Source organism: Delphinapterus leucas, chromosome 5 (genome assembly GCF_059928025.1).
Source record: "Delphinapterus leucas isolate spDelLeu-1000000601 "Yukka" chromosome 5, BTC_Dleu_Yukka2, whole genome shotgun sequence".
Taxonomy (NCBI): Eukaryota; Metazoa; Chordata; class Mammalia; order Artiodactyla; family Monodontidae; genus Delphinapterus; species Delphinapterus leucas.
Window position 1 is genome coordinate 1,153,714 of NC_143133.1, and position 22,591 is coordinate 1,176,304.

The 22,591-nt window shown below is 66.4% G+C and overlaps 1 protein-coding gene across 6 annotated transcripts; it reads left to right on the forward strand.

The window, feature by feature from the left end:
• Positions 1-4,517: 4,517 nt before the first annotated feature.
• FGFR3 (fibroblast growth factor receptor 3) lies at positions 4,518-19,977 on the forward strand. 6 transcript variants are annotated; one of them, XM_089911392.1, is made up of 18 exons: positions 4,518-4,706; positions 5,072-5,283; positions 10,654-10,920; positions 11,065-11,118; positions 12,676-12,848; positions 12,932-13,055; positions 13,132-13,322; positions 14,150-14,300; positions 15,533-15,723; positions 16,072-16,220; positions 16,586-16,707; positions 16,784-16,894; positions 16,968-17,158; positions 17,244-17,366; positions 17,446-17,516; positions 17,729-17,866; positions 18,012-18,117; positions 18,231-19,977. In XM_089911392.1, the coding sequence occupies exons 2-18, from the start codon at positions 5,172-5,174 to the stop codon at positions 18,375-18,377; spliced, it is 2,421 nt and encodes an 806-aa protein (XP_089767518.1). In that variant the 5' UTR covers positions 4,518-4,706; positions 5,072-5,171; the 3' UTR covers positions 18,378-19,977. The 6 variants fall into 6 exon arrangements, with proteins under 6 accessions (XP_089767518.1, XP_089767517.1, XP_089767519.1 ...); XM_089911391.1 differs by having other exon boundaries at positions 4,518-4,702; XM_089911393.1 differs by having other exon boundaries at positions 4,518-4,702; positions 16,075-16,220.
• Positions 19,978-22,591: the final 2,614 nt, after the last annotated feature.

Consider the following 22,591-nt stretch of genomic DNA (forward strand, 5'->3'; position numbering starts at 1 on the left):
GGGTGACCTGTGCAGGGGCTAGCAGGCGCAAAGCGCAGGGGCTCGAGGCCCCGGGGAGGGCATCTGAGGCTCAGGGCAGAGCTCACTGGGGTTCCTGGAGCAGGTGACACCCACCCGGAAGGGTCAGCAGGACCCAGAGGAAGTGGCATCCCAAGAAGGGTAAAAGGCTGCTCAGTGGCAGGGAGGAGGGCATGACGTGGGGTTGGCCTGGTGGCCTAGGCCTGGATTCCTGATTCAGCCGGAGCCTGTGGAGTCAGCCTTGTTTATTCTTGGCAGGAAGGCTGGTGCTGAGGGGCGGGGATGGGGGGGGCGGGTAAAGCCTTTTCAAAAAATAATAATCATAAAAACGCTCATTTAGAAGGCTCCCAAGATGTGCTGAACTCCAAAAGGGTCCTGGAAAAAATGCTGAGAAGGTTTAAGTGTAAATGGACCCAAAACACCATAATTAAATTTCCCTTAAATTTACCAGAGTTTGGGGTCAAAGAAAAAATAAAACTTAGGGAAAATACACTTGAGGTTTCAGGCAAATGCCAAGTGCTTAGGAAAATAGATTTCTGAGCTGCTCAGCGGCTACCGGCCTGGCCCCCGCCAGCCCCGGGAGCTGTAGAGGCCTTAACCCCTCCCTGGCCAGCGGTGGCCGCCTCTCCACTGCCCTCATTCCCAGGCCCACCCCCTTGGGGGCCTCCCCCACCCCCTGGCTGGCCCTCCCCACCCAGACTCTCCCCCCACCAGCACCTCCTGCCCTTCTGCACTGGGGAGCAGCCCTCTGTGCCAGGCTCCAGGCCAGGAGGTGGGCCCCCTGCCCCCAGCCTGGGGTGGTGCCCAGGAGAAGCCTGAGCTTTCATCCCCACCTCCCCCACACCACCACTCTCCTGTGTCTACAGACAGCACTGGTCTCCTTTTTTTGCTCATCTGGGAGCAACCACATTTTCCAAACCTAAAGTCAGGATTTGAGGTCTAGTAATCTGAGTGAACCAAGGGGCAAAAAGGCCAGAACGTTTGGACTGGGGCTGTCAGAGCACATCTGAGAAGACAGGCTCCCGACAGCACATGATTCATGGTCTTGCCCTTTTTGCTCAGCCTGCCGGGAAGCTCAGAGCTAAAATTAATGATCTTGTACAGCAGTTAGTGTTGGCCAACGGACCTTGGAATATTTTCTCTTCTCCGTGTTCTTTAAAATTTCTGTTATAATGAGCAGATCAATTGTGCTTTTTCTTTTAATCCTCCTCAGATTTTCTGAGAATGAATCTAAAAAGCAGAAATTACCCACAATCCACAACAGCCATGGTGTCTCTCAAATCTGCTTATTCTTCTTTGGGGGGAGGGGGCCGCCAGCTCAGCCCAGTTCAGCCAGGGGTCCTCTTCCTCCATCCCTTGGTGACCTGTCCTGGTCCCTGGGGCCCAACCCCTGGACCCTGACAGTAGTGGGGAGCTCCAGGAAGACCAAGCAGCCCCCCACTGGGGTTCCCAAGAGCCTCCTGGAGAAGTGGCCTGGGCACAGAAGACCTGAAGCCCCCTTGGGGCCTGAGTCTCCCCCATCCCTGCACTGAGCCTTGCGGCAGGGCCGAGAGAAGCTCCCACCAGCAGCCCCTCCCTGGGCCAGGCACTCCATCCTGAGTCCCTGAGGGGGGCTCAGCAGGAAGCTCTGGCCAGGGCTCCCCCTGCCCCGGTTCCCAGGCCTGGCTCCGGCCTCGATGGGCACCTATCGGGCACCGTGGCAGCCGCGGCCTGCCAGGAGTGCTGAGAATGGCAGGCGGGGTGGAGACTCCAGTCCACACCAGGAACATCCCCATTGCTGCGTGCACCGCCGCCGTGATCCCAGCGTCAGCCCAGGCCTGGAAGGGGAGGTAAGGAGGGGCAGATGCAGGGCTGGCTGCTGACAGCCTGCTGTGATCCCAGCGCCCAGGGCACACAGCAGCCCGCTCACCACCACAAGCCCCAACAAGCCGGGCCGCCCAGCTCTGACTCACCGACCAGGCTGGGCTGGGCTGGGCTGCCCGTCAGACCCCCACTCTTGCCTCGCCCTCAGCCTCACCTCCGCTCCCCGCGCTGCGGTCCTTGGGAGATGGGGTGGGGACTTCGCGGGGGAGTGGGGGGCGTGTCAACACCACACCTCGGGCTCCAGTGGGCCCGAGGAGTGCCTACCGCACCGGGGTGCCAGGAGGACTGAGCCAGGCCATTCCAGAAGGGTCTTGGGGGAAGTGATCTGTCAAGAGGGCCATGATGAAATAGTGGCTACTAACGGCTCCTTTAGAGGCAGCTTCGCCCAGCTCTGGGAAACAGGGCGCAGGCGCACTGAACGACGGCTCGCCCCGCGTCTGGGGAAGGCCCCGCGGAAAAACTGGCTCCAGCTGAACGGGCTGACTTGGAAACAATAATTGTGAACAATAAAATTATTTTGTCAAGAATAATAAAACTGCCTTCAAGCAATTCCCTCCCCCCGGTGGCGAGGGTGGGACAAAATGGGCAGCGACTCCTCCGGGGTTCGCAAGAGGCAGTGCTCAGACCCTCTGGAAGCAATCGGGCAGAGTCAGCAGCCTAAAGCCGTGCAAATGCTCCTGAACTTTGACCTAAATGCCACCAGACAGTGCCACTGGAAACAGGCCATAGTGAAGGGACCACTTCAAACTGTGGGCGGCACCAAAGAAACCAGCCACTGTGGGGTGTATGAAGGGCAGGATGGGGGCCTCCGAAAGGGAGATCCATGTCCTGACCCCCGGAACCTGGGAATGTGACCTTGTTTGGAAAAAGAGTCTTTTGTGGTCATTATGTTAAGCTCTTGAGATCAGGAGATCAGCTTGGATTATCTGGGTGGCCCTACATCCGATGACAAGTGTCATTATAAAACAGAAGAGAAGCCATGTGACTATGGGGGCAGAGATCGGAGCGATGCAGCCACAAGCCAAGGGATCCAAGAACCACAAGAGGCAAGAAGAGGCGGGAAGGATCCTCCCCTAGAGCCTGGGGTGGGGCGGGGTGGGGGGGTGGGGGGAGAGCAGGTGGGAGGAATGGCCCCACCCTGATTTCAGACTGCTGGCCTCAGAACAAGACTAAATTTCAGGCAACTAGTTTGTGGAAATTTGCGACAGCAGCCCTAGGAAAGGAATCCAGGGTGTCTAGTACCCAGGGGTCAACCGAGGCCTGTCACTGGAGGAAGAGGGGGGCTCACACCCACCCTTCAGGAACAGTGGAAGTGCCCATCTCCCTCTCGTGCTGCCCATTGGCCAGACCCACACAGAAGCTGATGGTGCCCCTGGCCAGTCTGGGGGACATGGGTGTGACCAGAGCAGGCAACGAGGGCAGCATACAGCAGAGGCACTCATCTGTCGGGTGGGCACAGAGGAGTGGGACCTTCCAGGGTCCTGAGGTCTAGCCTCAGAGGCTGGGGTGTCTCCAGGCTGCACCCGGAGCTGTGGGATGGCAGGAGCAGCAGTTCACACAGGGGCTTTCATTGTCCATTTCCCTGATGAGCAAACTGAGTCCAAGAAGCCACAAGCCAGGTGGGCCAGAGGCAGTTGGCTGGGGCAGCGCAGAGCCAAGCCAGGTCACCCTCTCTCCTGTCTGGCTGCTGCAGGTCCCCGCCCCCCTGGGCTTGCCTGAAAGTGAGAGAAGAGCTCTCTTCCTTGTGAAGGGGGACACAGAAGCCACAGCCACACTGGGTCCTCCTGCCCTGCAGCGCCCCAGGACCCCGCACATCCCTCGCAGCTCAGGCTCTGCCACCAGCTCCCCCCTCGGCCTTCCTCCGAGCCCTAGGGTTGGCATTCCCCCACCCAGGGCCCCCCAGCGCTGCTCTCCATTCTGATGTCTGGCGAGTACCCCATCTCCAAACTTCTTCCTCCTGGGGTAGTGGGGGTAAGTGAGCCTCTCTGGCGAGGCACTCACGCAGCTGAGCTCCAGTCGCTTAATAAAGCGTGTGCAACAGTCGCTTAATAAACGCAGGGGCGAGCCCGCAGCTTCCGGAGTCCCCTAGCGTTTCAACCCCAGGCGGGCAGGCAGAAGTGTCCTTCGCCCCCAGGCTTTCTGTGCTGCTCACGCCTCCGGGCTCAGCCTGTGCAGCTCCCTCTCTGTGAAGCCTCCCTGACACGTTTCACCCACAGAGACCACCCCTCTCTACACCGCCCCCTCCCTCCCAGCCTTCCGGGGCCTGAGCCATTGGTGGGCGGCCGGGTGCTAACCGGGACTGCGCGCTGTGCAAATAGAAGCCTGCGCTCGGGCTCTCTGTGCGCCCGCCCCGCGCGGGACCGCCCTCAGCGCAGGGCCCAGCGGTGCGACTGGGGGCCTCGCCGCGGAGCCGGGCTCCCACGCCCTCCGAGACCGCCGGGCGCCCCCGCCCCGCCCCGCCCCCTCTAATCCCCTCCGCGGGCAGAGGCGAGGCAAGCCGCGGCCCCGCCTCCGGACCGCCCCAGGGGAGGGGCGTGTCCCCGCGCCCGAGCGGGCCAGAGCGGGCGTGGCCGGGGCGGGGCGGGGCGGGCGCAGGCCGGCCTCCACTGGCTGCCGCGCGCCGGGCAGCCCGGGCTCAGTGCGCGGTGGCGGCGGCGGCGGCGGCGGCGCGGGCAGCTGGCGCCGCGCGGTCCAGCTCGGCCGGGCGCACGGACGCACCGCCGAGCCGACGGCCGGTGGGACGGGGCGCAGGCGCTGGGCCGGCGGGCAGCGAGCGCAAGCCAGAGCCGCGCTCAGTGAGTCGGGCGCCCGCTGCTGCCAGGTCGGTGCGTGGGGACCCGGCGGGCGCGAGGGGACCAGGCGGGCGCGCGGCAGGTCCAGAGCGCGCGGCGGGCTCGGATCCCGAGCGGTCTCTGCGGCGGGGCCCGGCCGGGGCGCGGGCTTCCAGCTCTGGAAAGTTTGCAGCCGCCGCCGCCGCCGCCCTGGGAGGGCTCTGCAGCAGCCAGGGAGGGAAGGGGGAGGGAGGGACCGCGGCGGGGAGGCGGCGGCCGGCGCCAGGCGGCCCGGGAGCCCTGGGCGGCGGCGGCGGGCGGGGCGGACGGGGATCGGAGGGGCCGGGGCGCAGGAGCCCTGCCACCGCCGCCTCCGCCCCTGCGCGCCCGAGTAACGAGTTGCCTGCCTCCTCCAACAGACTCCCCGAGTGGCGCCCTCCCGCCGGTGCCAGAACCGGGCCATGGGGGGCAGCATGCTGGCGCGCGCCGCCTGAGGACGTCGTAACACCCGCCCCAGCTATGGGCGCTCCGGCTTGCGTCCTCGCGTTCTTTGTGGCCGTGGCCGTCGTGATGACCGGCGCCGTCTCCGGGTCCCCGGGCATGGAGCAGCGCGTCGTGCGGAGAGCAGCAGGTACGGAAGGACCCGACGGGTACTGGGGAGGGCACTGGACCCCGGCAGGCAGAAGCGTCGGGGCCGGGGAACGGGCGCCTGGGTGGCTGTGGGGCGCCGGAGATCTGAGTGGGCCCCAGGGCTTGCTCTGGGCTGGCATAGCGGGGCCAGCGTCCGGGCTCCTGCCGCCCTCCCTCCCCGGGGATCGGGGCCAGAGCTGGCGCGGCAGTTTGTGGGGCGCCTGGAGCCGCAGGGCTGCCACCCAAGTGCGAGGCTGCGGCGGCGAGCCGGGCACCGCGGTGGCGTCCGCAACCCCCGCCCCCAGCGGTTCCCCAGTGGGGCGCAGCCTGCTCCTGGGCGCTGTCGGGAGGGCTCGGGGACTGCGTTTCCACGATTCCCATTGTTCCGCGGGTTCTGCACTGACGGACAGTTTCTGCTGTTGGTGCCTCTCCCCCAACCCCCTTCGGGCCCCAGTTCGTGGCCAGCTTCAGCCAAAGCGAGAGGTTGGACTTTGGAGGGAGGGTATGAGAGTGCGTCAGCCCGGGGCCGGGCCCCAGCCCCTCAGTGGCCTGCATGACCAGGTGACACCTAGTGCCTCCGTTTCCCCCCACCCAGCTCTCATGCCCTGTGAGTTAAGATGACTGCCCCCAGGGGTGTGCAGCGAACGCCAGGCGGGGGCCGGGAGGTGAGAGGGCGGATGTCCGAGCGATGTGGAGCCGCGGAACCCCGCTGGCGGTCAAGGTCCAGCGGGACGTCGAGGGTCTGCGAGGAGGGCCCGTAGAGCCTGGGCAGGGGCGGGGCGGGAGCGCGTCTTGGCACCGGGCCCTGACCCGCACACGCACAAGGCCCTCGAGGTGCAGCGCGCGCTGACCCACGCTGCTCCCGGCCGAGCGCTCCGGGTGCCCACGCCCCGCACACGCGCTGCCAGGCCCCCGGCGGCGGCCGGGCAGAGAGGGGAGGCCGTAGGGAGCCCGCCCCCTGGAGACCGCCAACTCCGGGGCGCTGGCGAGGACCGGCGCGGGCGAGGGGGCTGCGCGCACCGCTGTCCCCAGCCCGGCGGCGGCGTGGAGGAAGGCCTTCGCCCGGTGAGCTCACGCCCCACCCGGGCGAGACCCGAACAGCCGCTCCTTTGTACCTCGGCGCGGCCACAGACCGCGCATTGATGGCGGCCGGGCCTCGCGGGGAGGTGTGAGTCGAGCGGCTGCGGGCGCGCAGTGCCAGGGAGGCGGCGGCCGCGGGCTGGACGGAGGCAGATGGCGGCCCGCCCCTCCCTGCGTCCCCCGCGCCCCTTCCTCCGGCGGCGGCTGCGGCCTCTCGGAACAATGTCATTTTTTTATGAATGAAAGTGGGCTCGGCGCTTGAATGTGCGTGTCATTCAGCGGCGTGACAGAGGCCGTCGGGAGGTCAGGGCGCGCTTTTAGCGCTTGCTAGGGCGGCCCCCGCTTCCAGGGGCGCAGAATAGGCGGCCGCGGGGGGAGCCCCGAATTAGCATTCGCATTCAGATAAAGATATTACTCCCTACGGCCGGGGAATGTCAACTAGCCCCGGGGGAGGGGGCGGTGGGCGGAGCTCCAGACCTCCCGGACCCCCTGCGGCGCGGAGGTGGGGCAGTGGCCCCCTCCTTCCCCGCCTCGGGGAACTGGCAGCGCCCCCACCAGATGCGGGCCTGGGGTAGAGCGTCCTGAGGACCCCCCCAGGGGCTGGGGTGCCCGCGCACCGGGGCCCCTGTCCCCGCAGTAAAGTTGGTGAAACAGGTAGTGAGTTGATAGGTCAATAAACCTAATCCGGTTCCTGAAGGAGCTGGGCCACGGGCCAGGCAGTAAAAATACAAAGGCCTCGTGAAATTTACAAAGGTCCCAGCCTGGCACTTTCCCGGGGAACATAAATTACGGAGCCGGAGCTGGCAGGGGTCACGGACACTGGGGAAGGTGTCCGCCGCTGGACTGCCCTGGCCACCCCAGGCCCCGCCAGGGCGGCCTCCATCTCCGCACGAAGCCACTGGCGGGGGGCCCCCGCCAGGCAGGAAGGTTGATGGGGGCCCACCCGGCCAGGAGGGGCCTGGGGGGAGGGTGAGGGCACTTCCCAGGAAGGCGCTGGCGGCACCCTCCCCCACCTGCTCCTCCTCAGGGCTGGACTTTGAGCCCCGCAGGCCTCTGGGTGGTTCATTAACCTGCGCTGAGCCTGAGGCTGGACCTCTGGCCTCTGAGCCCCTGCACTGAGCCAAGGGTGCCCCTGCCCCCCAGGCCCTCAAGTCCCACCTGGGGCCCTATCTGGGGCCTGGTGCGCCCCATTTTACAGTTGAACCTAGAGAGGAGCTAGGGGTCTCCTTGAGGAGGTAGGCGGGGCGTCTGCCCAGGTACCGGCTTGGGGGAGCGGGTGGCCAGGCCGGCCTGAGTGATTTACAAGTGAATGAACGGTGAGGAGCCTCTTCAGGCTGGGGGACCGGGGGGCTCCCTGACCCCAGGCCCTGCTGGGCCCGAGGCTGCTGGCTGCCCAGCCTGGTTCTGGTTGCTTTCCTGCAGCCTCAGTTTCCTCGCCTGTGCAGGATAACGGAAGGGTTGCTGGAGGATTAGGCTGGATAATCCTGTAAGCCCTCATTAGCCCGCCAGGCCTCCGGATCCCACCCCTTTCTTTTTCTCACTTTGTTACGAAACTTTTCATATTGTTTCCGGGTGGGGAGGGGACTGGGGAGGCAGGAAGGCCATGACTTCACGGTCCCTTTGGGGCGCGCCTCCCGGCCATTTAAAGCATGTACCTGGCATCAGAGACCTTCACCCACATCCAGAGCCAGAGGGCTTTGCTCTTCCTCTGTCGTCAGGTCCAGGCGCCTCCTCTGAATCGGGTCTGGATTTGATGCTTGTTCCCTGGGGTCTCCTCCAGGCCCCTCTCGTGGAGGGTGGCCCGACCCCTGCACACCCCACATGCATTGAGCGGGTCTCAACTGTAGTGACCCCAAACCAGGAGCGAGTTCCCCCAGCAGGGGTCGCGGCCCTCCGGAGCAGGCTGGCTCCACTCCGGCTGCGGCCTGGTGGACATCAATCCTGGGGTGTAGCCCTGGGGCGGGGGGGGTCTCGTGCCCCCTATTTTCACCAGCTCCAGTGCTTTAACTGCTTGTGGTGGCCCCCTTGGCCTGCCAGTGGGGGAAACTGAGTCACGGGGCCCGTGAGTGGCAGATTCAGGAGGATTCTGGGCCTGGGAGACGTGCCCGAAGGCCCGGCTTGGCCCCTCCAGGACACAGTACCCCTTGGCGGCCCCCTCACCGAGGTCAGGCCTTTGGCGGGGGTGCAGGCTGGAACAGGTGCTGTGGGACCCACGGGGGCGGACATTCCACCTCTGCCCACCCCCACATGGCACGTGGGCACCCACCATGGCACAGAGGACATTTGTCTTCCGACGTGTGTGGCGCCAGTGCCTGTGTGGGTGTGGACGGGCCCCCTTGTGTTGATCAAGAAAGCCTCCTTCCTGAGGCCATTGTGGTGGGAGCTGAGCAGCCTACAGCGTGTGCCCTCACCGCCCCTAGGCAGAGTGCCCCCTCGGGCCCTGCCCGTCACTCTGTGTCCCCCCGCCTGACGCCGCCCCCCCTTGGCGTTGCCTGGTCTCCCCCGGGTCCTCTGTGGCGCAGAGTGGATTGGATCTGCAGGAAGTGGAGGTGCTCCTGCCATCCCGGCCCTGGTCCGGAGGTCCCTGGCCTCTACGGCCACCTAGTGGGGCAGGGTCCTGGGCAGGTCCGGGGCTGGCCCTCGGCGGAGTGCTGGGTCCTCCCAGCCCTGCTGGACCAGGTTGAAGTGAATACTTGTGCGGATGGCTTGACCTGCCTTTGCCACCCAGACCAAACCGGAACCAACCACTGTTGCCCTTGGGCCAGGGCCTGGGGCTGAGGCAGCCACAGCCAGCCTGTTCTCGGCCTTCTGGGGGGCCTCAGCCGGCTCCCGGCACTGGGTGGTCCCCACATAACACCGTGGCCGGGACTGGGGGTCTGAAAGTCAGGCCAGGAGCCCCCTGACTGTGGGAACCCTGGGAATGCAGACCCCATGGGCACTTCAGGGACCGTCCTGGTGGGCGCCGAGCTTGTGGAACCCCCTGAGGTGGGGGGCAGAATGGGGCCCGTCAGAGGAGCCAGGGACTGGCGTGGCCAGAACGGGCAGCTGGGCCCTCGAATCTAGGCCGTGCGTCGGCAGAATGACAAGTAACGGTGTGACCAACCCAGCTGGGTCTGCGTGGTGGGACCACCCACCCCTGTCCCGGGCCCAAAGCCCAGGCTGCCTGCCTGCGCCGTGCATTGTCCAGCTCTGGCAGGGAGACCTGGGGGGGCTGGTCAGCCCCTGGGTCCCAGGCCTTGTTGGCCCCTTGGGATCTGGGTAGCCACTGGTCAGGGGAGGGGCGCAGGGGCCACAGTGGACATCCGCCCTCGGCAAGGACCCTCCACCCCGACTTCTCGGCACCTGCGGGGAGAGGTGGGCCGGGCCTCCTCAGCCTGGCCTGGCGGTGCCTGCTCTGGCCTCGCCGCCAGCCGAGTCTGCAGTCTTCCTCCCCTCGCCTGTGTCCTCATCTGTAAGATGAGGGGTCCTAGGTCCCCTCACCCCACTGGCCTGTGAGGCCCCACTGGCCACAACTGGTACCATGTCTGTGTATTTCTAGTCTCCTTCTGGGTATGTGTTCTCTCTGATTTACTGCGGAGGTGTAGTCGGAGGCGGGGCTCAGGCCGTCCATGCCCCTGAGAGCCTCCACTCTGGGCTGGCCTTGCCGGCGTCAGCTTGGGGCTCTTCTGGAAGGCTTGGGGGTGTTGTCTGACTGCGGCGCTCCCTTCTGGGGCTGGGCAGGTCCCGAACTGGTTTTGAAGCCAAGATGAGGGGTGGGGGGCACCAGGTGGGAATCCCCTCCTGGGATGAACTGTCTTGTCACTACCCCGCTCGTCCCCACCTCCGAGCCTCTGTTTTAGCTGAGGTCGGCCAAGCACAGCACGCCCACCTCCTGCTTCGCTGCTGCCCGTGAGGTCGGAGCGGATGCTGCATTTCTAAATCATTGAAAAGAATCAAAGGAAAATTGGACACTCGGAAACTGGAGTGTTCCGTGTCTACAGACAGTGCTGGACTGGAGCGGCCCCTCCCGCTTCCTCACGTGTCCTCTACATAAGCGCTACCACAGCAGGGTCGTCCTCGGGACGGAGACCTGGTGGCACTACGAACAGTGCCCGTGCCCCGGCCCTGTGGGAGAGTCAGCCGGACCACAGGCTCTTCCGTCTCCTGGGCCCACCTCAGCCCCCACAGGCCCCAGACGGCCCCCGGCTGCAGCCTCCCCCCGGCACGTGCGGTGCCACAGCGCGGGGTGCGGAGCCCCCGGCGTCCCTGGTTTGGGGGGCGCCTGCCTCATGGGCCCCCATCTTGCCCGCAGAGGTCCCGGGCCCTGAGCCTGGCCAGCAGGAGCTGGTCTTTGGCAGCGGGGACACCGTGGAGCTGAGCTGCCACTGGCCCGCGGGGGCTCCCTCAGGGCCCACGGTCTGGGTGAAGGACGGCGTGGGGCTGGCGCCCTCAGACCGCATCCTGGTGGGGCCGCAGCGGCTGCAGGTGCTCAACGCCTCCCATGAGGACGCCGGGGCCTACAGCTGCCGCCAGCGCCTCACGCAGAGTGTCCTGTGCCACTTCACCGTGCGCGTGACAGGTAGGGCCTGCTGGGGCCCACGACGCTCCCGAGGGTCCTGGTGGTCTTGGGGGAGGGGAGGCCCCCGGGAGGCGCCGTCGGAGTGAGGGGCCCCTGCCTGCTTGCAGGGCCACCTCCCATATTTCCCTCTCGCCTGCGCTACAGATGCTCCGTCCTCAGGAGACGATGAAGATGGGGAAGACGAGGCTGAAGACACAGGTGAGACCGGGTTCCAGGCACGCAGGGCTGCCCAGGGCTGGGGACCAACCTGCCACTGGGGCCCTGCTCACCAGGCAGGGGAGAGACCGAGGTCTGGGGGCCACCTCCGTGGGGGCCCCTTAGTGTGGGGTGGCGGCGATGCGTGCCCAGCTCTGGGCTCCGGGTGGCAGGTGACGGGTGGGATGGGGCACCGTGCTGTGGGGAGGGGACCGGGGACCGGGGCTCCAGGAGTAGCCGGGGGGCCAGCGTGGCCGGGGCTGGGGCAGTGAGGCTTGTGGGCGAGGTGGCCCGTCCCACGTGTGACTGAGACAGGGCAGGCGGCAGCGGACAGAGGGGTTAGGGCCGGTGGGGGGCGACTGAGACAGTGCGGGTGGGAGAGGGGCGTGGCGCTGAGCAGCAGGGACAGCAGGTCCCGGCATATTCACTGTGAAGGGGCTGCGGCGGTGCTTTCCGGTGACAGGCTGAGGGTGACAGCGCCTGGAACAGTGAGCAGCATGGGCTTTGCCCAGTGGGCGGGGGCCGGTTCAGGGAGGTGGCGTCTGGTTTTGGAGGAGCTGAGTTTGAGATGCCCCAAGATGCGGGAGTGGGGTGAGGGCCCCGGCGGGCGCCCCGCCGCCTCCCGCCTGTCCCCTGTGTGTCCCGCTCACTCTGGCCGTCCCAGGCAGGGGGTTGGCGTTCTTCTTCCTGAGTGGGCTCAGGGGCCACTCAGCAGGGTTGCTGGCAGAGCTGCCTTCCTGAAGGCATCGCGGTCTCCAGTCCCAGGGAACAGCCCCTCCCTGCCGGGCTCCCTGGGCCACCCTGGGGTCTCTGACACCGGCCCCCGGAGCTCTGGAGGCGCCTCCCCCCGGTGCCTGCCCACACTGCTCCCCACCCGGGCTTCAGCACCCTCTCGGAGGTGGCTGCACGGATGGCAGCAGGGTCGCGGGGAAGGGCTCCCTCCCTCCTGGGGACACCCACCCAGCCTCCCCGTGGTGGGAATGCAGCCTCACCCCAGCCCCAAGGGAGAAAAGCCAGTTGGGCTGTGAGGGTGGGGGTGGGACGGTCCTGGAAAACAGGATGGGGGAGCAGGGCCTCCCAGATACCCTTTCACCGCGTCCCCATCTGGTGCCCATGGTGTGGAGAGTGGCTCCTGGCCGGTCTCAAGGCTCCGGGTTCTGCGGGTGGCTGGGTCTTGCCTCCTGGTAAGCTCCCAAGGCCTGGCCCTGCCCGTGCATCCAGCCGGGCTTCCTAGCCCGGCGTGACCTGGTCCCTCTGCGGGCTGCGTCTCCCCTCTGGTGGGCCTGCCTGGGTGGGTGGGTGCTCCCCTGGGAGGACACCTTTGCGTCGTGAAGGCTCCTGGGCCATGGTGTGGCGCTTGAGGGAAGTGGACGGGAAGGGAGGGGACCTGGCTTTTGAGTGCCGGGAGGTGGCACTGAGGCCACCGAAGGCTCGTCCAGCCCAGGCAGGGGTCTTCGAAAGGCTGACCTTTCCTACACAGGAGGGGAGACTGAGGCTGGCGCGGGGCAGGCAGGCCTCTACTCCCACCCTGGTCACAGCCTTCCCGTGCCCCTCTGCCAGCAGGGGCCCCTTACTGGACGCGGCCCGAGCGGATGGACAAGAAGCTGCTGGCGGTGCCGGCGGCCAACACGGTTCGCTTCCGCTGCCCAGCCGCCGGCAACCCCACCCCGTCCATCTCCTGGCTGAAGAACGGCAAGGAGTTCCGAGGCGAGCACCGCATCGGGGGCATCAAGGTGGGCCCGGCGGGGGGCGCTGGGGCCTCGGTGCCGGCCAGCAGGGCACAGCCCGCCGTCCGCTCACCCGTGTCCACCTGCAGCTGCGGCACCAGCAGTGGAGCCTGGTCATGGAAAGCGTGGTGCCTTCGGACCGCGGCAACTACACGTGCGTCGTGGAGAACAAGTTCGGCAGCATCCGGCAGACATACACTCTGGACGTGCTGGGTGAGGCCCGGGCTGGCGGGTGCGGGCGGCAAGCGGGCACGGGTCAGGCAGCCTCTGAGCACCCCGTGTCCCGCAGAGCGCTCCCCGCACCGGCCCATCCTGCAGGCGGGGCTGCCCGCCAACCAGACGGCGGTGCTAGGCAGCGACGTGGAATTCCACTGCAAGGTGTACAGCGACGCGCAGCCGCACATCCAGTGGCTCAAGCACGTGGAGGTGAACGGCAGCAAAGTGGGGCCCGACGGCACGCCCTATGTCACGGTGCTCAAGGTGGGCCCCGCCGCGCCGCTGGCTGGGTGGGGCAGGCGGGCTGGGGGGGGGGGGCGGCGCGGGGGGGAACTCCTTGCAGGTGAGCCGTCAGGCCCGGCCCCGCGGGGGCCCCCTTCGCCGGGGACAGGGAGGGCATCCCAGGCAGGAGGCCTGTCATGTTTAAGGGACGGGGGTCGGGGCACAGGCTTTGGACCTACGGGGAGAAGCAGCGGGGGGTCGGCTCGGGAGGTGGGGCCCGGCCCGGCACGCCAGGACCTACAGTGAGCCCTGTGTCCTTGCGCCCTTGTCTGCCTTCAGACGGCCACCCGCCCACCTCGCTGGGCCCTCAGGGCAGGACCGCCTGAGCTTTGTTCCCACGGCCCCGGCGGTGGGGGCCCCCCCAAGTTGGGGTGATTGCGACACTTGCAGCCCAAAGAGAAACATCTGTTTAGAGACGAGATGGGCCTGCGGGGCGGGAGCAGGGGTCCAGACTAGCCGCGGGGCGGTACCGGGTGCTCTCGGCCCAGCCGTGTGGCAGCCGGGGCCCCCGCGGTGGGCAGCTCCAGTGCCCTGGGAGGGCCTCTCTGAGCGCCACCAGCCAGGGCTGCGCTCCGGGCTGTTGGGGTGGATGAGGGGAAGGCGCATCCGCTGAGACGACAGCCGCCGCTGTGAGGTGCCTGCAAGCCGCCTCCAGGCAGCCTTCCTAGCTGGCACAGCCTAGTCTGCCCATCCGTTCCTTGGGGGTCTCAGAGCCTCAGAGCCTGGGGTCTAGACAGGCCCGCTCCTGCGCGGCCACTTCCATGCCCGGCGGGGCTTCCGCGCCTGAGCCGGGTCTCTTGTCCCTGCAGTCGTGGATCAGTGAGAGTGTGGAGGCCGACGCGCGCCTCCGCCTGGCCAATGTGTCCGAGCGCGACGGGGGCGAGTACCTCTGTCGAGCCTCCAATTTCATAGGCGTGGCTGAGAAGGCCTTTTGGCTGCGTGTTCACGGGCCCCAAGCAGGTAACAACTCTGTCCCACGCCTGCCTGGCACGCCGAGCTCCAGCTCCGACGCCCTGGCCCTGCGCCCACCCGCACGCCCCGCCGCTCGTGCCCCGTCCCCGGCTCACACTCTGCTCCTGGCGTGGCCACATCTGCGCCGCCGCCTCTCTGGCCTCCGCCGTGACCGCCTGCTTTGAGCCCCCGTGGCCTGCACCCCCGTGCGCACCCCCCCGCCCCCCCCCCCCCCGCCCGGAGGACCTCAGCCCCGAGGCCGGGCCGGAGCCCGTCTTCCGCTGCTCTGGCTCTCACGCTCTCCCTCCATCCCTCTCTCTGGCCCCTGCTCCCGCTGCGGCTCACTTCCTGCCCATCTCTCTGTCGCCTGCCCGCCCGCCTGCCCCTCCTGGTGCGCGCTAACCCCTCCTGCTGTGCTGCCGGTCGCACGCCTGGCTCACCTGGGACAGAGGACTTGCCGGTGGAGGGACTGGCTTCAGGCTCGGTGTGGACGCACGAGGCAGGGGGCCCTCGGCCGCCGTGGCCGTGGCCGTGGTGGTGGTGGCGGCGTTTTCCTTGCAGCCTGGCTGGATCGTCGCCGCGTGGACTCTGGCTGTGGTGCCCGCGGGAGGTGCTGGCGCTCTCCTATCGCGCTCTGTTCTTTCTTTGTAGACGGCGGGCGCTAACACCACCGACAAGGAGCTAGAGGTTCTGTCCTTGCGCAATGTCACCTTTGAGGACGCGGGGGAGTACACGTGTCTGGCGGGCAATTCTATCGGGTTTTCCCATCACTCTGCGTGGCTGGTGGTGCTGCCAGGTACCAGCTCCTGCTGCGCTCGCTCTGCGCCTGTCCTCTCGGGGCTGCAGCTCGGGACACGCCAACGCCATCGGGAACAGGCAGGGGACTGCAGAGCCCTCGAGCCAGGCCCTGTGCCCGGTATGGGGACAGAGCCCACACGGCCCTGTCTTGGCCCAGAGGGCCTCCCTCGAGCGCCCCATCCCCACGGGGTCCCCAGCAGCCGATGCGGTGGCTTTGGTGTCTCCCGGGTGGCGGGTGAGGGTGCTGCTGGCTCCGCTGGGCTCTTTCTGTCCTGGGTCTGCCCCTCCTGGCCCAGGTATTTCTGGCTGCTGGACCTTCAACAAGTAGGCCCTTCAGGCCTCAGCACTCGCACCAGGGGAGCTGAGCCCCCGGCCCGGCCCAGGGCGGCCCGCGGGGGCTCCTGAGAGGCTGGGCCAGGCCCCCAACGCCCGTGTCTTTGCAGCTGAGGAGGAGCTGGTGGAGGCTGGTGAGGCTGGCAGTGTGTATGCAGGTGTTCTCAGCTACGGGGTGGGCTTCCTTCTCTTCATCCTGGTGGTGGCCGCTGTGACCCTCTGCCGCCTGCGCAGCCCCCCCAAGAAGGGCCTGGGCTCGCCCGCCGTGCACAAGGTCTCCCGCTTCCCGCTCAAGCGACAGGTAACAGAAAGTAGATACCAGGTTCCGAGCCGCCCGTGCCCCTGCCCCAGCCTCCCGGGCTCCCACGCTCAGTCCCCTTCCTAGTGTCAAGGCCTGGGGCCTGGGGCCTGCCCAGGGACAGCCCCTCTGCTGTGGGGGGCGCCGAGCCCTCACTGGTCTCTGTGGTCACCGCACAGAGCCGGGTCACTCTGGGCACAGAACATTTTAGAAGTCTTCGCTCAGTGCTGTGCAGGAGTCAGGCAGCCATCCCAGGCCCGGCCTCGGCCTACGGTCCAAGGGGGCCGCACCCTCGCCCCTGCGCCCCGGTCGTGCAGCCCCGCAGCACCAACCTGCCCCTGCTGACCCAAGCAGGTGTCCTTGGAGTCCAGCTCGTCCATGAGCTCCAACACGCCGCTGGTGCGGATCGCCCGGCTGTCCTCGGGGGAGGGCCCCGCGCTGGCCAACGTTTCTGAGCTCGAGCTGCCCGCCGACCCCAAGTGGGAGCTGTCCCGGGCCCGGTCAGTGGTGTGCGAAGGCCTGGGGCCCTGGCCCGGGGGGGCGGGGGGGCGCACACACGGTGGGGGCCGGTGGTGGGGAGGGGCCCCACTCAGACCCGGCTGCATTCAGATGGGAATCAGGCCACTGCTGGAGATGGGGCTGGGGCGTGGCGGGGAGGACCTGCCCCAGGAAGTGCTCTCACCGGCCCAGAGGCCGGGGTGGGGAGTGGGGTGGGGGGTGGGGCAAGGTCCTCCACCAGCATGAGCACGGTCGCCGGGGCGAGGGTGGTGGGCTTCCTGGAGGCGGTGGCACTGCACCTCAGGCTGCCTGGGACAGTGCCTCGAGCGGGCGGGCGTGCTCATCGCTTCTCTGCTTTTGCCGCCAGGCTGACTCTGGGCAAGCCTCTCGGGGAGGGCTGCTTCGGCCAAGTGGTCATGGCGGAGGCCATCGGCATCAACAAGGACCGGGCTGCCAAGCCCGTCACGGTGGCGGTGAAGATGCTGAAAGGTGAGGGAGGGGCGTGGCGAGGGGAGCCTGGACAAGGCTGGGGCGGCCCAGCCTGACAAACCCCCTCCCCGCACAGATGACGCCACAGATAAGGACCTGTCGGACCTGGTGTCCGAGATGGAGATGATGAAAATGATCGGGAAACACAAGAACATCATCAACCTGCTGGGCGCCTGCACGCAGGGCGGTGGGTGCTGGGCCCGCGGCGGGCAGCGGGCGGCCCCCAGGTGCAGCCCCCGCTGAGACCCCGGTGCTCGCAGGGCCCCTGTACGTGCTGGTGGAGTACGCGGCCAAGGGCAACCTGCGGGAGTACCTGCGGGCGCGGCGGCCCCCGGGCACGGACTACTCCTTCGACACTTGCCGGCTGCCCGAGGAGCAGCTCACCTTCAAGGACCTGGTTTCCTGCGCCTACCAGGTGGCGCGGGGCATGGAGTACCTCGCCTCGCAGAAGGTGAGCGCCGCCGGCGGGGCTGGGCCAGGCGGGGGGCGGAGGGAGCAGCCGGTGGCGACCGCCTCAACCCCGGTCCTGTCCCCAGTGCATCCACAGGGACCTGGCCGCCCGCAATGTGCTGGTGACCGAGGACAACGTGATGAAGATCGCGGACTTTGGCCTGGCCCGCGACGTGCACAACCTCGACTACTACAAGAAGACCACCAATGTGAGCCCGGCCTGGGGAGGGTGGGGGACTCAAGCTGGGAGGGCGCCTGGCGGTCAACAAACCCCGTTCCTCCTCCCAGGGCCGCCTGCCCGTGAAGTGGATGGCGCCCGAGGCCTTGTTTGACCGCGTCTACACCCACCAGAGTGACGTGTATGTGGCCCCCAGACCCGGGCGGGGGTGGGGTGGGGAGCCGGGTGGGGCACAGGCCACACCAGGGCAGGGGCTGGGGAGCTGTGGGGCAGAGCCGGGCACCATCGGTAGCCCCCCTGCACCCCACTGGGGTCTGTCCTGTGGCTTCCGCATGCACGGGGGACCGTGGGCGGCAGGGTGGGCTGACGGTGCCGCGCCCCCGCCGCCCACAGCTGGTCCTTCGGTGTCCTGCTCTGGGAGATATTCACGCTGGGGGGCTCGCCGTACCCCGGCATCCCAGTGGAGGAGCTCTTCAAGCTGCTGAAGGAAGGCCACCGCATGGACAAGCCGGCCAACTGCACGCACGATCTGTGAGCGCGCGCCCGCCTGTCACCTCGGGACCCCCGCTGGGCCCCACTGAGCCCCGCCCCCGGGCAGGGGGAGGGCCGGCCTCGAGGCTGTTCCCAAGGGAGGGGGACGGGCACAGGGCAGGGCCCACCTGAGTGCTGCCCCCAGGTACATGATCATGCGCGAGTGCTGGCACGCCGTGCCCTCCCAGAGGCCCACCTTCAAGCAGCTGGTGGAAGACCTGGACCGCGTGCTCACCGTTACATCCACCGACGTGAGTGCGGGCCCCGCTGCCGCCCCCCGCCCACCCCCCGCCCCGGGCCTGGACGGCTCGGGCGTTGGAGGTGGTGCAGCACTGACCGCACCCCCACCCCGGCCCGCTCGCAGGAGTACCTCGACCTGTCGGTGCCCTTCGAGCAGTACTCGCCGGGCGGCCAGGACACGCCCAGCTCCGGCTCCTCAGGGGACGACTCCGTGTTCGCCCATGACCTGCTGCCCCCGGCCCCACCAGGCAGCGGGGGCTCGCGGACGTGAAGGGCCGCGGCCTGCGGGCCAAGCCCCCATCAACGTGAGAGCGGACCCCAGCCCGCCGTGCTGCCGCTGGTGTGCCGTGACCAACGGGTCTCACCGGCCTGGGCTCAAGACCTGGAACTGGTGGACAGATGGACAGACAACTTCCACATGTGTGCATGTGTGCACTCGTGTGTGCTCTGGGGTCCCCAGCATGCCCGCCCTGCTGTACGGTGACCTCCTGGCCACCTGGGCCGGCAGCACCGGTGGACCGGACGTAGAATGTAAGGGGCTTCTCCCGTGGGGCCCCTCAGGGCAGGGAGCCGGGCCCCTCCCCAGGCTCCCCTGACCCCCGCTGCCACCCCACAGGGAGCATCGGGGTGGGCTGGGCTCCAGTGTCCAGAGTGGGCTGAGCCCCCCCCCTCCAAGTGCCCAAGCTGAGCCTACAGGGAAGCCCCCGTGTGGCACACCTCCCACCCAAGCGGCACCTTGCGCCTGGGGTGAGTGTTAGCGGCTCCCCACCTCCAGGCCTCCCCACTTCCCACCTTGACCCTCAGAGACTGAAATTACGGGTACCTGAAGGCGGGAGCCTTTAACTTCTATCCGAAAGGTTTATTCCAGAAATGAGTGTACATTTATATAAATAGATGCGTGTATATGATATACACATACATATATATATAAATATCTATATGGAAGAAGGAAGGCTGGTACAACTGAGGCATGGGGCCCTGAGGGTGCAGGGGCCGGGGTGCCCTAGTCGAGGGAGGCGCCCTGGGGGCTCGCTGTTGAGACGCAAAAACCAGCAGAGGTTGGAGGGGCTTTTCTGGCACCGCAGTTTTGTTTTAAAAATTGTTCCTGGACCTGTATGTTTGTAAAGCTATTTATCGACCCCCAGAGCCTGTGTCCCCGTCACTCCCCAGGCTCCTAGCGTTCAGCCAGCTGCACGGCAGAGGCTTAAGTTTTAACTTATTAACAGTGAGATGGTTTATGCTTTGTTTAGGGGCATTGCTGAGGGTGTGTCCAGCCCACACCCCAAGGCCAGAGCCAGCCCCCTGATACCCTAAAGGGTCGTTAATAGTTTGAGATGATTCCGAGGGGATATTTTATTTCCTTTGGCCTTCTTTTGCAAGAGAAGTAGATTTCTATAGGATTTTTCTTTAGGAGATTTATTTTTTTAGACTTCAAAGCAAGCTGGTATTTTCATACAGGTTCTTCTAATTGCCATGTGTTCCAGGCGGGGAGGCAGTTTCGGGGTGGGGGGGCAGCCCTGCATGCAGGTTCAGATGTTATTAGATGTTACAAGTTTATATATATCTATATATATAATTTATTGAGTTTTTACAAGACGTATTTGCTGTAGATTTAACACTTCTTACGCAACGCTTCTAGACTTTTGTAGCCCAGACTGCTACCTTTCAAAGCTTGGGAGAGAAAGCCACAAATTCAGTTTTGTTACTTTTTGTACTGTTAATGGCCCTGAGTTTGGGCGGCTATTCTCTGCTTGTCAGCGGGCTCAGGGTGGTCTCAGTTCTCAGGGCCCCCAGCCTTGTGGGGGCCAAAGGTGTTGGCCCAAACCAGCAGACGTGCTTTCCAAAAAATAAAGACAACTGGTTCAGATCCATGCTTTCTTGTCTCCTGTCCTGGAGTCCCAGGCAGCTCCCGGGTACTCACTGCCCACCTGGGACAAGTCCTGTCATCTGTCCCCCGAGGAGGGAGGGGTCACTACTTGCTGCTGGAGCAACAGCTGCAGGGGTGGGGGCCCCAGACTAGACTGGCTGCCTGGGTCTTGCGCTCTCCAAGGCTTTCCAGCCCAGGTCTTTGGCTCAGAGACGATGTGTCCTGGGCAGAGCTAGGGTGAGGGTGATCCGGTGTGCCCAGCTGCACGGGGGCCCGACGCTGGCAGGGTGGAACCTCAGGGTCACCAGTGGTTTTCACTGCCTTGGTCGGGGGTCTCCAAGGGCAGGGAATGCAGGTGATGTGTTTGTGGGAGGGGGCAATGGGGAAATCCTCTGGGCCTGCCCATCCCCTATCTGCCCCCAGCTAGTGGAGTTCAGGGACCCTGAGGGTCACATCCAGGTACCTGTTGCTGGTTCCAAGGCCTCCCTCTCCTCACCCTGCCTCCTGGTGTCTGCCTACCCTGTCAGCTAGGGGAGGGGGACGTTTCTAGGTGGGTCCCCCCCATGGAGCCCCATGTAAACAAAGCCCTCACCTGGCGCCCTGATTCAGCCATCTGCACTCCTGGCCACACTCCTGCTCCTGGCTGGCTTCCCACCCCCTCCCGGGCCTGGCACCCGCCTTGGGCCCCACCATTGCCCCCTGCACTCCGCCGCCGCCACTCCTTCAACTTTGGGCAGGTGCTGCATGCTGATGCTCGGCTCATTGGGGTGCTGAGGACCCAGTGACAGCATCTGGGCCCGTCTACTGCACAGTTCACAGCCCGAGGGAGAGGGAAGACTGAGCAGGGCACCCACCCAGCAGTGGTGGGAGTAAGTCTGGGAAGGCTTCGTGGAGGAGGCAGCAGTGCCCAGGCCAAGTGGCGGACTCGGGTGGATTCAGGGACAGGTGGCTATGCAGACTCACGCCCTCCCTGGGACCCAGCGCTGCCCAGGGCTGGCTGTCCCTCCCCCCCAGCCCCTGCTTTGCCACCTGGTGCCCCTGCCTCTGTCCCTCGTGCCTCACGGTCTTGGACAGTATGAACTTTTACTCTGGCTTCTAAGAAACTCGCTCCCCTTATTGCTGTGTCCAGCTCACCTTCCAACTGAGGGGGTTTCTGGGGCCTCTTTCTGGAGAGCAGGGGAGGTTACTAGAAGCTTGGTTCTGGATAACGATGCCGCCCAATACCTGACCCAACTCGGGAAAGCGCTCCCAGCCCCCAAGCCCCTCCAGCCTGCCAGAGACCCCGCATTTGTGTCCAACGCTCGGGAGACACGCAGCGATAGTGACGGGGATGGCAAGGAGGCCAGCGAAGGCCAGAGCCTGGAGGGAGGCCAAGGCCAGGAGGCGGGGAGGCGGCGAGGCGGGCGCAGTGCGGGCGTGCTGCGGGGCCCTCTAGCGCTGGCCGGGCCGAGCCCCAGCTCTGCCCCCGGCCTCTCTCCTGCCTGAACCCGGCTGGGCTCCGGGTGCGCTCTGGACACCGAGGGGACTGGCTGCGGGCGAGGCGCGGCTTTCCGGGACACCGGACGGAGACCCGGGGCGGGGCGCTGGCCGGAGAGGGACGGACCCAGGTGGGCAGGTTGTGGGGCCCGACAGGGGAGCCGCTCAGTCCTCCCCGGAACCTCCCCGGAACCTCCCCGCCCCTCCCCCGCCCAGCCCCTCCCCCGCCCAGCCCCTCCCCTCCCCCGCCCAGCCCCTCCCCTCCACAACACTGTCACGCCCCCTCGCCCGCCTGGCCCCGCCCCTCACCTCGGCCCCGCCTCCACCCGCGGCCCGGCGTCTTCTCAGAGCCCCAGGGCCGGTGGGGTCCGGCTCAGGCCCGGGGGCGGGCTGCTGCGGGGCTTAGGGAGCAAGGCGCCAACACCCCGCCCGCCCTCAGAGGGTCCGGAGCCCCCATTCTCGGACCTCTAGGTCCGGCCTTGCCCTCTGCCTTCCCCTCGCGGCCTGGGGTGACTCACCTGGTGTGTGCGTCTGCACCTCTGTCCTGGCCCCCTGGCCTCCGGAATCTTGTTCCCCCCCTGTAGTGTCGCCAGGCTGGACAGCGACCTCTCGGTGTCCTCTTCCCCAGGCGGGTGCCTGAATACACTCCTCTTGGCCCCATGGTCTTCAGGGGGCCGCATCACCACGTGTAAAAACACATGACGCCACCGGGAACAGAACGTCCCCAGTCGCCCCCCCCCACCACAGTTGATGCAGGTTTTAAAGGTTTTAAATCAGGACCCCATCTGGCCGTCCCTCCTCCCGCTACGTGTGGCTTTTGGAGGGGGATGGCCATGGACGTGCTGGTGGCTCCTGTGGGGGGTCATGAGACTTCCCCGGCTGTCTGGGGCAGTGCCTGGGGCACACAGCCAGTGGCCCCGCACACCCAGCTCCCCACCCCCGTGACCCCAGGGTAGCCATCCGGCTACCGTCTGTCCACCACCTGGAATTCTCCCTGAAGAGCTTCCTGGGATGGGCTCTATTTCCTCCTGAGAAAACAGGGTAGTCCCCAATTCTTTCCTGTCACCTGTTCTCGCTGTTTTAGAATCTCCATCAGCAGGGAAAGACTTTCCTGAGGATCAACTGGGTGTGTGGATTTTTGT

Bases quoted from the DNA above. Each gene is read 5' to 3' on its own strand.
- FGFR3 (XM_089911392.1), top strand. From the start codon at position 5,172: ATGGGCGCTCCGGCTTGCGTCCTCGCGTTCTTTGTGGCCGTGGCCGTC. The intron at 17,517-17,728 runs GTATGTGGCCCC...CGCCGCCCACAG, and splicing joins TACACCCACCAGAGTGACGT to CTGGTCCTTCGGTGTCCTGC. The intron at 18,118-18,230 runs GTGAGTGCGGGC...GCCCGCTCGCAG, and splicing joins TCACCGTTACATCCACCGAC to GAGTACCTCGACCTGTCGGT.